The sequence below is a fragment of the Siphateles boraxobius genome, unplaced genomic scaffold, assembly GCF_051911475.1.
Source record: "Siphateles boraxobius isolate OS27281-9 unplaced genomic scaffold, OSU_SipBor_1 76, whole genome shotgun sequence".
Lineage (NCBI taxonomy): Eukaryota > Metazoa > Chordata > Actinopteri > Cypriniformes > Leuciscidae > Siphateles > Siphateles boraxobius.
Genome location: NW_027509204.1, coordinates 291,563 through 307,943, shown reverse-complemented (window position 1 = coordinate 307,943; position 16,381 = coordinate 291,563). Strand labels below are relative to the sequence as shown.

The window sequence follows — 16,381 nt, the reverse complement described above, 5'->3', positions numbered from 1 at the left end:
ATTTTTTGGTGACACTTTACAATAAGGTCTCATTTATTAATACATTAGCTAACATGAACTAACAAAGAGCAAAAACCTTTGTGGATATTAGTTAAAATATTTATACTGCAGGGCTGTTGAATGCATGATTCTGATTGGTTGACGAACGTTCTAAGGTGTGCAATTATTTTCAGGGAAACACACGGCTACAGTAGTTCCAGCAGGTCTTGACCGCTTTACAGCTCCATATCACTGCGCGTAGTTGACTGTAATAACCGAGAATAGGATACAATTCATAACAAGGAAAAACATGCAGCCCCGTGCAATTGATCTGCAATTTTTGATGTCAAACTTCACAATCAATGGAAACATAGAAACAATAGAATATTAAACTGAATATATAAATAAATTGATAGTCCTGCTGCACGGGTTTTCGTAATTATTGCAGATAATATAACAAATAAATAATTATTGATAGGCCTGCTTGTTAAGAGGGCTTTGTGTTTCATTTATTAGGCTAGTCTTCTGTCAATAATAGAAAAAAAGATTGAACGAATAAAATTAATTTTACGAAATTAATAATATTGACGCACATGCTTTTCTGTCTCATTATTGCAACATAATCTCTCTCTCTCTGATGCGATTCTGTTGAAGACAGTTGCATAGTTTTCTCCCTAATATTATCAATCTTGTAAGTAAAGAAGTCTTAAAGTCATTACTGCTGTGCTGTTTGGAAACGTCTGAAGTTGAAGCTTTATTTCTCGTTAATTTAGCCTTTCTGTATGCAATAACACTGTCCAATCACCAACTCTGAAATACCTCTAGTTTTGTTTTCTTCCAGTTGCGCTCCATTTTTCTGGCTGCTCTCTTTAGGGCCCGAGTGTGCTCGTTGTACCACAGCGTTGGACTATCTTCTTTAATCTTCTTTAAACGCAAAGGAGCAACAGTGTCTAAAGTGCTGGAAAAGAGAGAGTTAAAAGTTTCTGTCGCAATATAGAGTTCTAAGCATTACACAAGACTAGATAATGATCTGAGATGTCGTCGCTCTGCTGCAGAATTTCAACGGCATCAACATTAATTCAGTGATAATATTAGATCTAGAGAGTATTATTACGATAATGAGTAGGTTCTGACACGTGTTGTCTAACTCCAATAGAGTTAAGAATCTCTTTAAATGCAGGGCTGGCAACTTCTGAGTTTAGTTTGGAGCCAGAATTATGGCTCTATAGCTAATTCTTCTAGCCAACTAATATGCTATGGTCATTAAATGGCTTTTCTGAGGTAAATGTGACACCGCCTATAGTTCTCCGGCTGTTTTATTGACCTCTTTCTGTGGTTGAAAAACACTAATTGATCGGTGTTAAGTATGAGGGATATACATTTCGGTAAGTTGTACTGTATCTTTCAACATACCTATTGTTCATTTGTGATTTACTAATATTAACTAGTGGCAAAGAGCAAGAGATGATCGGTTTGTGTGCCGCTTGAACTGAGGCGATACAGCGATCTGTCATGTCACATTTACAAGTGCCTTAAACCGTATTTATTGTTTGAATTTCATAATAAAATTGAAAGAATCTGAGAGCTGAGAATTTCATATCAGAAGTAACCTTCTCGGTCTTGTCTGTTAGTGTCCTCTTTGCTTCGAGATTTTTCTCTGCGTGAAAAAATGGATGTGAAAAGTGTCGATTGCGTGAGAGTGGGTAGCCCTGATAAATGCCCATCCCAATGTGTCTTTTTCATTATCTATGTGGACATAAAAATCAATAACAATTAAGACTTTATCTGCAGCCAGTACTAACTCTGATAGAAAATCAGCAAATTCTTTGAAAATAGAGTGATACAACTTTGGGTTGTTGATCAGGTGTTTGTGACACATTTCACTCAGATTCCATGATCGTCTGTGGTGTTTGATGTGTATACTGTATTGTTTATTATATATGTCCTGTTTTCATGTATTTGTTTATTGATTGAGCTTGGGAAAAATGCTTTATAAATTAAACATATTATTAAAAACCCATTTTCGCCCACTTGACGGACTGTCCACAGCCATGCCAAGAATGACACTAGGCTGTGCCAACCTTTGACCAGGTGTACATTATCACGCTTTCCCTGATAGAATAGCGACCTGAACTCAGGAAGTCTTTGAGAGGAATGAGGTAATGCGGTGAATCAGAGCTGTGTTTGCTGAAGTGTGTGACGTGTGTTGTGCAGGTGATGGAGCAGCTGGGTGATGCTCGAATCGACAGACAGGAGAACAGCAGACAGCAGCGTAAAGCTGAGATTCTGGAGAGCATCAAGAGGCTGTATCCTGGATCAGTGGTGAGAAGGGTCTCCTTTCATTCATTTCATACAGTGGAGATAAAGTCTACACACCCCTGCTAAAACAGCTGTTTTTTGTGATGTACAAGGATAAATCATACCCGATCTTGTGCACGTTTAATGTATAATTAATGAATTGTGGAATTACAACCTATGCAATAGCACTAAAAAGCAAAGTGAAAGGGATAAATAAAAAGCTTAGATTTAATAATTGCATAGGTGTACACACCCCTGAACTATTTCTTGAGGCACCCTTTGATTTGATTACAGCTGTGTGTTTAGAAGGGCACATCTTGACTCTTCTTTCCAAAAATGATCCAGATCTGTTAAATGGCCAGGAGATCTCATATACGGATTCAGGTCGGGGCTCTGGCTGGGTTCATCTTTCGTTGCTAAAGCCTTTGTTTTTTTGTTGATGTAGTCCATCAAAAATCTTCAAGTGCCTTTTGAATCATTGTCATGTTGAAAGGTGTAAGTTCTCTTCATTTTCAGCTCTCTAGCAGACAACAGAAGGTTCTGTACTTGGAGCTATTCAAGGGTTAGTTCACCCAAAAAAAGAGTTACTCGCCCTCTTGTCGTTCAAATGTGATCTTTTTCCAATGTGCTGTTGTTTTTGTGCAAACATACAGTCTACAATCTTGACCATAAAGTCTTGGTCTCAGACCATAACACATTTCCCCACATGGTTTTAGGAGACTGGATTTGTTTTTGCAAGGTTTAGCCGGGCTTGTTTATTTTTTAGTCAGAAAAGGCTTGTCGCATGTATGGAGCAACCAGTACGTGCTAGAAAGAGCTGCAACTCATTTAATGCTGCTGTTGGCCTCTTGAAAGCCTCCCTGACCATTTAGTTTTATTTTCTTCTCATCAATTCTAGAGGGATGACCTGTTCTTGATGATGTCACTGTTGTGTCATACTTTCTTTACTTGTTGATGACTGTCTTCGCTGTGTGCCATGGTACATCTTATGCCTTGAGAATTTTGTAGCCCTCACCTGAGTGATACATTTCAACAATGAGATCCAGCTTATTTTTCATAGTAATTTAAGATTTATTTGGAGTTAATCAGAGTAAGGTGAAGACAGGTGTGTACTATTTCACATGAGCTTGATTAGTTAATTCTAAACATAGCCACATACCAAATTATAAAGGGTTGCACAATTTATGTTTTTTATCTTTTTTTCTCTGAAATGTGACTTTGGTTTTCACTGCCATTGCATATGCTGTAATTGTTAGGTGCAAAAGTTCTACAATGATTTATCTTCGTTTCAAAAGCTGCCGTTTTGATGGGGTTTGTGGATTTGTTTTGTATAAGCTCACATATGATCCTCTCATACTCCAGTACGGGAGACTGATTGACCTGTGCCAGCCCACTCAGAAGAAATTCCAGATCGCTGTCACGAAAGTCCTGGGCAAAAACATGGATGCTATCATTGTGGACTCTGAGAAGACAGGTCGTGATTGTATCCAGTACATTAAAGAGCAGCGTGGCGAACCCGAGACCTTCCTGCCCCTGGACTACCTGGAGGTGATGTCACCAGAATGTGTTTCACTGAATGTGTTGTGAACCATGCATGTTGATTCATGTGTTATGTCCTCAACAGGTCAAGCCCACAGATGAGAAGCTACGTGAGCTGCGTGGTGCCAAATTGGTGATTGATGTAATTCGATATGAGCCACCACATATTAAGAAAGCCCTGCAGTATGCCTGTGGAAACGCCCTGGTCTGTGAGAACGTAGAGGACGCTCGCAGGATCGCTTTTGGGGGACCATACAGACACAAGGTACAAAAGATAAAAAGTCACTCAATCTGATCCGTTTCTCCCTAGTTTTGAGCGGATTATGCATTAGATGGTCCATAGTTGTGCCGAATGAGGCCTGTAACAGCCCAGCGACTAATCTGAATGCTTTCGCAACCCAAAACACCGTAGAACTGGTGATTATTTCTTAGGCAAGGACTACTCACTTTTTTTGTGGGAAATGTAAAAATTGATGTAGTTCATTGATTCTGGACATGTTATGTATTGTTTAGACTGTGGCTCTAGACGGGACATTATTCCAGAAGTCTGGGGTGATCTCCGGAGGTGCCAGTGATCTGAAGGCCAAGGCTCGGCGCTGGGACGAGAAGGCCGTTGATAAACTGAAAGACAGAAAGGAAAAACTCACAGATGAGCTTAAAGTAAGTAATGCTGAATTAGAAGGGTGTTTATGGGATTTGAGCAAATGTGCCGTGACTGATTGTTCACGTGTTAATAACAGGAGCAAATGAAGGCCAAGAGAAAGGAGGCAGAGCTGCGTCAGGTTCAGTCTCAAGCTCATGGTCTGCAGATGAGACTCAAATACTCTCAGAGTGATCTGGAGCAAACCAAGACCAGACACCTGTCCCTTAACATGCAGGTACCACCACTCACTCAACTCTACATTTCAAGGTTTACAAGCCATACAAGTTTGGAATGACTTGTTTTTTCTTCCCGTTTTAGTCAACCCAATATTATAAAACAAATAGTATTGAATATGACTGCAATCATTACACTCATGACTGGCAGTCTTCTGTAAGGCCTGAGACAAATAGAAAAACTACTTAGTACATCAATAAAATTCCTTGATACAAACAAACTTTTGCAAATATAAGACTGGTCAATAAAATAAAAAACAAATTAACTAATTTGTTCAGGTACAGTAGGTACAAAACAATGTTTTATTTAACATGTTATAAGAAATGCTACAGAATTCTTCACTGAATGAATTAAATATAAATTGATTCATAATGATACAAAAGTGATTGTCAAAAGCAGTGTGACTTTTTTAAAATAATTTTATTAACATTAATGAAACGGATGTAAACAGTTTATTAGACTGCTGTCCCTTTAAGAACAAATGCACGGATCTAATATACTGTCACACGTCCAGTTTTGCAAAGTTTGTGCGAGACAACATGCTCCTCACATTGTGCAATTTGACATGTGCATTTAATTGTGTGTATTTGACCATTCAAGCACAATAAGCTGTGAAAAAATTATTCGGATCGCATGCGTCTGAGAGACGGCGTCTGTGCTGGAGCTTCTCCTGTGTGTTCGTCAGCACGAGCACCGCATCGAGTCCTGTCGCGGCTTAATGTGATTAATAACACGGACATGTCAGTAACTTTTAAATAGTACAGTGAAGTTTAATAAATATAACACTTTAGAATATCGATTTGTGAATTTCAATACAATGTAAATGTAATTGGGTACATAATAGTCTCCTAAGGGGGGAATTCCCCCCATTTTTCAAAATGAATTTCAGGCCCTGAACAATCTGTATTGTATAAAGTGCTATATAAATAAAGGTGACATGACTAATAATCAAAAACTATTGTTATGTGATGTCCTGGTACATTACCCTAACTGCAAACCGTTTACAGTGAAGCAGCGTTGCCACTTAAAGGAGAACTGCGGAGTAAAATGAACCTGGGGTGTAATAACACATTGGTACCGAGTCGACTGTTCTCTGGGATTTGTTTTCATGATAATCGATTATAAAGAGTTTTATCTCTAAAAACTGTTTAGCTTATAACGCTAGTATATGGGGCATATAATAAGTTAAAAAAAAGATCGCTAGTTAATACCACTAACAAGGCTCAAAATAGCCCCACACTAACACGCTAGCATAATGAGGGTCCAAACCGAAGCACAATCTCACAGTTCAGCTCGTAGCACGGCGTTCGTGGTTCGACTGGTCGAGGCTGTTTCCCAAAGATGGCTCCTGCCTGTATACGCGATGGTACTGTCTTTATAAAGTACATTATTATTAAACTGTCTTTACACTTACAAAGTTCTCAGTGCTTCGGTTTGGACCCTCATTATGCTGCCGTGTTAGTGTGAGGCTATTTTGAGCCTTGTTAGTGGTATTAACTAGCGATCTCTTTTTACTTATTATATGCCCCATATACTAGTGTTATAAGCTAAACAGTTTTTAGAGATAAAACTCTTTACACTCGATTATCATGAAAACAAATCCTAGAGAACGGTTGACTCGGTACCAATGTGTTATTACACCCCAGGTTAATTTTACGCCGGAGTTCTCCTTTAACACATTAATATTAAAGTCAACTGGTGGTCACTGGTTTGTGGGTTTTTGCACAACATTATTTTGCCACAAATTTGAATGTGGCTCATCCAATCTGAAATTAAAATCAGAACTAATTTGTTTTCCTTTTTCGTTTTTCTCATATGCAAGTGTGAAAATATCTTGTTGTTGTGGTGATTTCAGGAAAAATCAAAGCTGGAAAGTGAACTTGCTAACTTTAGTCCACGCATTAATGACATCAAGAGAATCGTCCAGTCACGAGAGAGAGATATGAAAGACTTGAAGGACCGCATGAACTTGGTAGGACACAGCGGAGTCATCTAAAACAACTTTACCGTGGTTCATCTATCGCCCATCAGCAGTCATGTGGGTGTTTGTCTTTCATTCCAGGTGGAGGACGAGGTGTTTTTGGATTTCTGTAAAGAGATTGGAGTTCGTAACATTCGTGAATTTGAAGAAGAGAAAGTCAAGAGACAAAATGAGATTGCAAAAAAACGGTGAGATCATTGATAATAATCTGCTTGTTGTGAATAAATTGTTTCAACAAAGATTTCCTACATCACAACACCAAAGAGAAATAATTCAGCCTGACATCGATCATTATTCTTTTAATATTTTTAACAAGGTCAATCAGAATTTTTGGAGAGTACTTAACTATTTGCATCTGATGGAGAATTATGACAGTTATGAAACCATTACATTTTCTGTAACTGATCATTCATCCTTTCCTCAAACTGGTAGCCTGGAATTTGAGACTCAGAAGACTCGTCTGGCTATCCAGCTGGACTATGAGAAGAATCAGCTGAAGGAAGACCAGGAGAAGGTGGTCATGTGGGAACAGACGGTCAAGAAAGATGAGAATGAGATCGAGAGACTCAAGAAGGTAGAGATCATCCAGATACTATCATGATGATGCTCCATTGAGCCTAGAAATAATGCTTGCTGAACTTCATTTCATATTTTTAAACAGGAAGAGCAGAGGAATATGAAGATCATTGATGAAACCATGGCACAACTGCAAGATCTGAAAAACCAGCACTTGGCCAAGAAATCTGAGGTTAATGATAAAAACCATGAAATGGAGGAGATCCGCAAGAAATTAGGGGGTGCTAACAAGTGAGACCTTCGCTGCTTTATTCCAGACATGCGTAGAAGTTTCCAGGAAAACGAGTATGATGTTGTAAGAGAAACTGTGTGTGTGGTTAGGGAGTTGACGCAGCTGCAGAAGGAGGTGACGGCCATCGAGACCAAGCTGGAGCAGAAGCGCAGTGACAGACACAACCTGCTGCAGGCCTGTAAGATGCAGGACATCCGGCTCCCGCTGCGCTCGGGCACTATGGATGACATCAGCCAGGAAGAGGTGACGTCACTGTTGTTGAAGCCGATCATGAAGAAAAGCAGTCAACAAACATCCAGCAATCACTGGAACGTCAATGCCGTTAAAAACTATGACCCAGGGAAAGAACCTAAAATATAAGATTTTGAATTGTGTAACAATTTTTTTAATAATAATTGCCGTTCGTATAATGTCACACATTGGTTTTCATGAATTAAGACAATTTTTAAAATAAAACTTTACTATTATTGGGAAATAAGTGGTGGGAAAAAATCATAATAAAGAGCAATGCGTAACAATTTGTGACTACATAATTGCCAGTCTCATAATGTCCCGCATTTGTTTGTTTTTTCATAGTTTTCATGAATTAAAGCTATTTTTGAAATAAAACTTTACTAGTGTAAACTCGGCCCCAAGTCCGGCATCCGACCAGCACGGAACTGTCTTTTCTCACGGCAAAGATTTTTTGATTAAATTAAATAAATTTTCTCAAATTAAAAAGTTTTTAATGATATCCAATGAAAATAATGTCAAGTCCGTTCGAATAATCAAATGTAACAATTTATGTCAGGTAAATGTATCATTACAATTTCTCTGCGACTCTCCGCCTCACGGCTGATCTGAGGTACGGAAGGGCCCTGATCCTTTTGCTCCATTCCATTATATAGCCAGAACCTCCTTCACATGGGAACATGTGCTAACAGTGGTAATTTGCATTCAGGTCACACCGTCTGTGTGCAAGATATTTCAAAACTCTTAAGAACTTTATTACCTTTTGGTTTAATTCTTTGGGAATGAGACATTCGTACCAGTCGCACTGAGACATTTGGAATGATACCAAACATGTATAAACTTTATGATAATAAGCTCACATTAAAACCATATTGATTCTTGTGTGAGTTTGGGTGATCTCACCACGAGGGAGAGAGAGTGGGGTCGAGGGAAAGAGATGTAGATTAGAATGATTCTGGGGTGAGACTTGCGTCTCGAATGGTGCACTAGAGTGAGTCCAAATGGTAATTTCCTTGGTTTTCTCAGAGAGTAGCCCTCGCTCCCAGTTCTTCCAGTCTTACACTATTATTGGGATATAAGAGGTGGTAAAGAATCCTAATAAAGAGCATGTAATTGTGTTGAAGCTTTCTACCAGTGTATTTGCTAACTCTGCCGGATATCCTGCGTGTGTGTGTGTGTTGTAGGGCAGTTCTCAGGCCGAGGAGAGCCTCAGCAACAGTCAGAAGACATCTAGCACTGTCCTAGCCAAGGAAGCTCTCATTGAGATCGACTTCAGCAGCTTGTCAGAAGACCTGAAGGTACATCAATACTTGCATTACTGTTGACACACTCAGAAGCACATGGTTGTGTTAAGAATCTGCTGTGACCGATGCTGCTTGCAGGACTCTCTGTCAGAGGAGGAGCTCAAGGCGGAGATGAACACGTTACAGCAGAGACTCAATGAGCAGCAGAGCATCCTGCAGAGGATCAGCGCTCCCAACATGAAGGCCATGGAGAAGCTAGAGAGCGTCAGAGACAAGTTCCAGGAGACCAGTGACGGTCAGACATGCACAGGAAATAACATGCATGACAATAACAGTGGCATAAACAATTATGTTTAATTACAACTAGCAGTTAGCCAAGGGGTATCTACATGTTTTAATAACTTGCTTAAAAAAATGATGACGAGTCATTGAGATGACTAACTTGTAAGACTAGTCTAAGCAGTTAATGCCGCTGTCCACAGTCTGATCATTTTTATTGTTTAGCTAGTACTTTAAACTTCATTATCCTTTCTCATGGGGAAAAAAATGTGCTTATGGCATAAAAAGATGACAGACAAAAGTCTTAGGCGTGCTAGAAATTGTTTTAAAACAGTTATTTATTATGGGTGGGAATCTCTAGGCATCTCACGATTCGATTACGATTCAAGACGGCTACGATGCTAAAACGATTATCGGTGCATCTTTTTTTATGTGTGACTACTTGGTACTTTTAAAGCAAAGTAATTATAATGACCCATAAAGTAACTTCCAAAATATTTTATTAATAAAACAAATGGAAGTGATTTGGCAAGTCAACTGTTCGGTTACATTGCCGGCATATGTCCCAACATTGCAAAACGCGTGCCTGTACTAGCAGCATACTTGTAGTCTATGAATACAAACTTCAGCATATTCTGAATCTCTAACATAAAATAATAGACTTCTAACTAACATCCTCCTGTTATGTGCAATGAGCAATATAATCCTTCAGACAAAAAATAAACATTTTGCTGTAGCAAAATCACAAACAGCTTTCATACATGATGTATCAGCAGCTCTCACACAAACATAATGCTTGTGGACTTGCACGTATTCAGAATAATTAGTAACACACAAAGCTGCTCTTATACACAAATAATTAATGAAGCGTCTAAGACTCATGACTTGAAATTGTTGCTGTATACCACAATCAAAAACCGCTTGTACAAAATGAACATCTGCAGAGAGCACAGTCAAAATGTAACTTTTTGTGACTGGCATTGCACTGATACACTGTGCCTGTGGAGGGCAGTACAGTTTCTTTACGATCTCTTTATAAACTTTCAGAAGCGTCATAGTTCTTTTCAACACTGTTTGTATCACTCAGCTTGTCTGTTTTTGCAGATCACTCAAAATTGCATTTAACTTTTTTTATGTTTGTTTGTTTATTTGTTCATAGAGTTTGAAGCTGCCAGGAAGAGGGCGAAGAAAGCCAAGCAGGCGTTTGAACAGATAAAGAAGGAGAGGTTTGACCGCTTCAATGCCTGCTTCGAGTCTGTGGCCACCAACATCGATGAGATCTATAAAGCTCTGTCCCGCAACAGCAGTGCCCAGGTACTTATACAGTGATGCATCGCTCACGATAAACTCACGGCGAACTGCTTTTTCGTTTTTCGCTTGGGGGTAAAAAAGAAACGGAAAAACATAGATATGTTTGTACCAGTTCGGCACCCTAGGCAAGTCACGTTTATCTATACACCACTTTATACAGTGCATCTCTTTATAGTGATCAGCTTTACAGTATTAAACGGAAAAAAAAAATTTGTTTTTACACACGGATGCCCGACCTCACTGGACTGATCAGAAGAAATGAAGCACAGAAAGTTTCCACATTAAAAAGGCACGCACCAATGGTAGTTTAGAGGCGTTTACCGGTTCACTTTAGCATGCCATTTCTAACTCACAAAACAAACTTCATATGACGCCACACCAGTATATGGGGCCTTAAAATAACCATCACAACTTTCAAAAGAAATGTGCACTCTGTTTTGTTGTTATTGTTTGCGGGACTTGCTTGCGAGTTGAAACGTTTTGAATGCAAGTGAAGCTGAATCTCAGTGGGCTCTGTCTGTGCACTAGAATGAAAGGCCTGTTTCTATTGGTCACTTTCACAGAGGTTTGGTAACATTGTTCTCTCATACATGAAAATCACTCACCTTTCAGCGAAATTCGCCGTTTTGAAACCAAAATAGGTGACCTACGTGAATCGTGTAGATTAGATGAGAAAATGTTTAGAGGGGGGGGGGGGGGGGGGGGGTTGAGGGGGAAGGTATACTATATGAAGCCATACTATAGTATAATTTGAAATAGAATTAAATATTTAAGTAATTAAATTCCAGTTCACGTAAACTTTTCCCTCCGCTACGGCTGTCAGTCATTCTCCATTCAGCAAAAATGGAATGCGTCGCGTTCGGTTACGACAGTCAACGATGAAATTCTCTCCAAGATGATTCAATGTTACTATTATTATACTTGATCTGTAGATAAAGGTCTATGGTTTCGCATAAAATGACTATCTTGCTGGACTGTATTGCTGTAACTTAATCATGTTCGTTTCTACCGTGTGTTTGTTAGATCACACAACACTGGAGAGCACTATAATTCCTCTTCACGCGCACAGTAACTGAAATTTAAAACTGTTAAAAGAAAAGGCTCAATAAACGATTGCATAGATAGATACTAGGGCTGTGCTCAGAATATCGATACGACGATACATCGTCATGAACTCCTGACGATGCGCGTATCGATACAGTAACTGCTGTATCGATACTGTCGTGCTTTTGAATGTAGCCAATTCAGAGCTTGAATTTCAGCACGGGATTGCGAGTATTACGCATTATTCTAATCATTCCCGCAGGTCTCCCACTTATAATGCGGGAAATTCCCTCAAACATTGATTGAGTGTCCAGCTGTGCCGCGTCTTCTGTCTCTCTGTCTCTCAAAATGGGTTGCTCAAGGCAAGCGTCAAACGCGCTGAAGGCGGTGATACACTCTCGCTTTTAGGAGTTAGGACATGACGGAATATTCACTTGCATATTCGGGCGAGCATTGCATTGTCACTTAAGTTTACCAATCGCTCGTCTTTTTAAGTCTTACTACGCTAAGCATTCAAGCGATTTTAGACTATTCAGTACTCGCACGCTCTCTGAGAGATGGTTTTCTCTGCATGCTTACATAGAGTAAAGCCGTCTCACAAACAGCCTGTGAGTAACAAAAGTTATTTTTCACGGATTATATCGCTTTTACAGCCAAAAACAAGCAAAATGATGTAAAAAAATGTCGGTCTTGGTGAGTATCCAACACAGTCGGTTATATCTTAAAGGATCATTCCGGTATTTAACACTTTGAGTCTATTTTGTAGTTTGTTTTGAATGAACTAGAGTGGTGGACTTAGAAATTTTGACAATGGGTCCTGTCTCGACTTTTTGACTGTTTTAGGATCGCCTCTGACCGCTTCAGAGTGGATGTCTATGGGCATGCTCAAACATGTCCTTAAAACAACCCTTAACGTTCATTTACAAAACTGTGCAACTCACCGAGTGGTCAGTGGTGTTCGTTGATGTTCCAAAACAAGTAGCGTAGCGAAATACAGTTTCTGTCGTGTTTTATTTGCCATTTTTTAAAATCACATTGATGTTTGCTGAAGGACTCAGTGCTCGTTGATATTACTGCGCTACCGGAAACGGAAAGGGGTCTGTTTACATTTGGTTGTAGTCTTTTCGCTCGGTTCTCCGTCTCTCAGAAGGCTAGCGGGAGCAGAGCAACTGTGCTCCCGGAGTAGCGAAATAAACAAACAAAAAATCCTTACATCTAAAATGGATTATGAAAGGTGGATTCTGGAGGAGTTTCTGACCGCACAAATTCTTGCCATATTCGACTGTGACTTTTTTTACGGTGCCTAGACACCGTCCAGCGTCCTTGTTGTCGCCATCAAGTGGTCGGGAGTGTGCTTACGCTTCAGATTCAAATATCGAGCGGAAGTTTATACGCGGTTGTGAGGTATCCGAAAAATAGTTCCACTATAGCAAATAACACGGATTGAAAGCATACATTGCGCCGATATATTTGTTTTTAATTATCAACGAACACCACTAACCACTCGGTGAGTTGCACAGTTTTGAAAACGAACATTAAGGCATAGACATCCACTCTGAAGCGGTCAGAGGCGATCCTAAAATAGTCAAAAAGTCGAGACAGGACCCATCGTCAACATTTCTAAGTCCACCACTCTAGTTCATCCAAAACAAACTACAAAATAGACTCAAAGTGTTAAATACCGGAATTATCCTTTAAATAAGCATAAAATGCATGTGATGTGACAGTATAATGAAAACAGGATCCGTGCACTAGCTCTTAAAGTGACAGCAGCCATACGTGTCTGTCATTAATATTGTTGTCAAAACAACAAAAGATAGCTTTAATTATAATGAATCTGGATTTATAGTCGATGTATTTAATTTAGTCAGGACTAAAATACTACCCAATGTCATTTTACGTTTAGTTACTTTATTAAGTTCTTAATACTAGTGCTAGACCTATTCATAAACTTTTCTCTTTATTGGTAGGCTCTCTTTATTCTATTGTATTTATTTGTTTAAAATGATTTCAACATAATATAAAGAAATTACTGTGTTTGGTGCACATTCCAACACTTATTTAATTTAACTCTCATTGTTTTTTAATGACAAAAACTAAATAGTTCCCTTTCGAGAGGTCTCTCCTATTGCGTAAGTAGCTTACGCTATGGGAAAACTCCTTTTCTCGAGAATACTGAAGTCTTTATGTAAAACGCATTGCAGCTGCACAGCTAACAGCAATGAACGAAGGAAGCTCGGTAACTTGCTCGAACCAATGACGGGGCGACTCTGAATGTGCGACCAATGAGCGCGCTTCGCGCCCGCGCGCGTCAGAGACCGTCGAGATGGGCGTGGCCAAGAGCTATTTATTGGGCGCCCCGTCATGAGAGTTCTTTAGATTTAATCTCCTTCAGCGAACACCTTCGCTGGATCCTCCGGATTATTGAAGCCTTCGCCGCCGTCGAAAAGCATACCAGCGGGATTGCTACGAGGACGTCGTCAACTTCAGCCGCCTTCAAACGCCATCCTACTGAGCCATCCGGCGTGCCACACACGCAAGTATCTTTACATCTGTTCGCCCTGCAACACTTGTAAAAGAGCTAATTTCTGAGGCGTTGTTTCAAATGCCTTCCTGCGCGCCGTGCAGAGACCTTCTCCCGGACGGGGATCGTCACATCATCTGCGCTCGCTGCCTGGGCCGGGACCACGCAGAAGCTGCTTTGACCAAGGGCGGATGCCCGGAATGTGATGACCTGGGTCTCTCCGCACTGCGGGCTCGCCTCGCCGCTTTCGCCGTGAGCGAGCCCATCGCCGCCACCCCTCTGTTTGAGCCGCGCAAGAAAAAGCGCCGCTCACAGAGGCTTCCTGAACCTGAGCTCAGTGACGTCACGCCGAGCCAGTCTCCGCGTGCTTCACCGCCGCTCTTACCTTCCCCACCGCCGGTTCAGTTCACCCAGCCGGACCTACACCCCTCTAGCAGAGCGGTGGGCCTTGTGACTTTCGGCGCGTCCAAGGACGATGGGGGAATAGATGACAGCTTGTCCATCGACGCTGCATCGGACGACTGGGCAGGCTCCACTCTCGACCCCGCCCCGTCGACGCTAGCTAGCACGAGCGGGGGCTCCACCATGGATACCGAGATTATCCGTGTCCTCTCTAAGGCCGTGGAAAACCTCGGGCTCGATTGGTCTTCTCCCGAAGAACCAACCCGGAGCTGATTGGATGAGTGGTTTCTGCAGGGGCGCCAGCAGGCCCCTCGGCAAAGGCCTTCTCCCTTCTTCCCGGAAGTTAACGACGAACTCACCAAGTCGTGGAAAGCCCCCCACTCTGCGCGCTTAAAGCCTTCTTTTTCTTCTTTGCTCTCCTCTGTGGACGGCGCGAAGGAAAGAGGCTACGAGGGAACACTGCCCCTTGAGGAGGCCGTGGCCAATCATCTCTGCCCGCCCTCCACCACCGGATGGAAAGCCAAAGCTTCCCACCCCTCGAAGCCCTGCCGCACTACTTCTGCTCTCGCCGGTCGCGCCTACGCCGCCGCCGGCCAAGCTGCATCAGCGCTTCACTCAATGGCGGTACTTCAAGTGTTCCAAGCCAAACTTCTCCGCTCTATGGACGAGTCTGGCCCCGAACCCGAAGCCTTCAGGGACCTACGCAGCGCAACTGATATAGCTCTGCGAGCCACGAAGGCCACCGCCCAGTCTATTGGCCGTGCCATGGCTAATTTGACTGTTCTCGAGCGCCATCTGTGGTTAACTCTGACGGAGATGAAGGACGCGGATAAGGCGCCATTTCTCGACGCGCCTATCTCCACCAGTACGAAAGGTTCCGCCGTTTCAAAGCAGAGAATCTCTCACTGGATAGTTGAGGCTATAGCACTGGCTTATGAAGCTAAGGGACTTCAATGCCCCTGGGGAGTCAAAGCACACTCCACCAGGAGTTTGGCCTCTTCCTGGGCATGGTCGAGCGGGATACCGATCGAGGATATTTGTGCGGCGGCAGGCTGGGCCTCACCGTCCACATTTATCAGGTTCTACAACCTACAGGTCCCGACATTGCATTCCAATGTACTATCAGCATGATACTAGTTGAACTACGAGTTCGTATCTAGATTATGTATGTGCTTGTGTCACACTGAGCGCCTTCTAGCCGCTCTGTATTTTTTCCCACATATAAAGCTCGCCTCTGCCGGCTAGTTGGATGCTAACTTTGCTTTTCAGCTCAGGCACCTGCCTCTGGCTATCATAAGGCGAAGTTCAGCATGCACGGTGTTTTGCATGGTGTTCCCATAGCGTAAGCTACTTACGCAATAGGAGAGACCTCTCGAAAGGGAACGACTCGGTTACTAACGTAACCTCGGTTCCCTGAGAGGAGGGAACGAGTATTGCGTAAGCTGCCGTGCTTGTGCTTGGTTAGTTCGCTTCATTCGTTTTAACCTAAAGAACTCTCATGACGGGGCGCCCAATAAATAGCTCTTGGCCACGCCCATCTTGATCAATTCCAAATTGATCCATATTGTGATACGTATCGTATCGTGGCTTTAGTATTGTGATGCGTATCGTATCGTGACATTGTTGGTGATACACAGCCCTAATAGATACTGTATAATACACTATGCGCATCGATATACCTTTCCTTTGTGCTTTGAACTTTTCAATGCGGACTCGAAGAGCTGTGTGCTGTGACTCTGTGTTGCTTCAAGCGCATCATTCTGCGCTCGGGATGCGCATAAGCGCTGTGTGCCGCACTGTATGGAGTCTTTCATAATCATATAATACTTTTGCGCAATGAAAGATTATTAATAGCCTTTTTTGT

At 41.6% G+C, this 16,381-nt stretch overlaps 2 protein-coding genes across 2 annotated transcripts in view; both read left to right on the top strand.

Moving 5' to 3' along the window:
• Positions 1 to 16,381, top strand: part of LOC143724587 (6-phosphofructo-2-kinase/fructose-2,6-bisphosphatase-like) — a 219,254-nt gene that overhangs the window by 119,294 nt on the left and 83,579 nt on the right. The window lies entirely within an intron of this gene.
• LOC143724583 (structural maintenance of chromosomes protein 1A) overlaps positions 1 to 16,381 on the top strand; it is a 44,255-nt gene that overhangs the window by 16,176 nt on the left and 11,698 nt on the right. Inside the window, exons 10-22 of the mRNA XM_077217747.1 lie at positions 2,194 to 2,301; positions 3,640 to 3,825; positions 3,902 to 4,081; positions 4,330 to 4,476; positions 4,557 to 4,694; positions 6,549 to 6,665; positions 6,756 to 6,862; positions 7,107 to 7,248; positions 7,336 to 7,481; positions 7,572 to 7,725; positions 8,898 to 9,011; positions 9,096 to 9,252; positions 10,396 to 10,550. Of these exons, the coding sequence (XP_077073862.1) occupies positions 2,194 to 2,301; positions 3,640 to 3,825; positions 3,902 to 4,081; positions 4,330 to 4,476; positions 4,557 to 4,694; positions 6,549 to 6,665; positions 6,756 to 6,862; positions 7,107 to 7,248; positions 7,336 to 7,481; positions 7,572 to 7,725; positions 8,898 to 9,011; positions 9,096 to 9,252; positions 10,396 to 10,550 (1,851 nt within the window). The remainder of the gene's footprint in view (positions 1 to 2,193; positions 2,302 to 3,639; positions 3,826 to 3,901; positions 4,082 to 4,329; positions 4,477 to 4,556; positions 4,695 to 6,548; positions 6,666 to 6,755; positions 6,863 to 7,106; positions 7,249 to 7,335; positions 7,482 to 7,571; positions 7,726 to 8,897; positions 9,012 to 9,095; positions 9,253 to 10,395; positions 10,551 to 16,381) is intronic.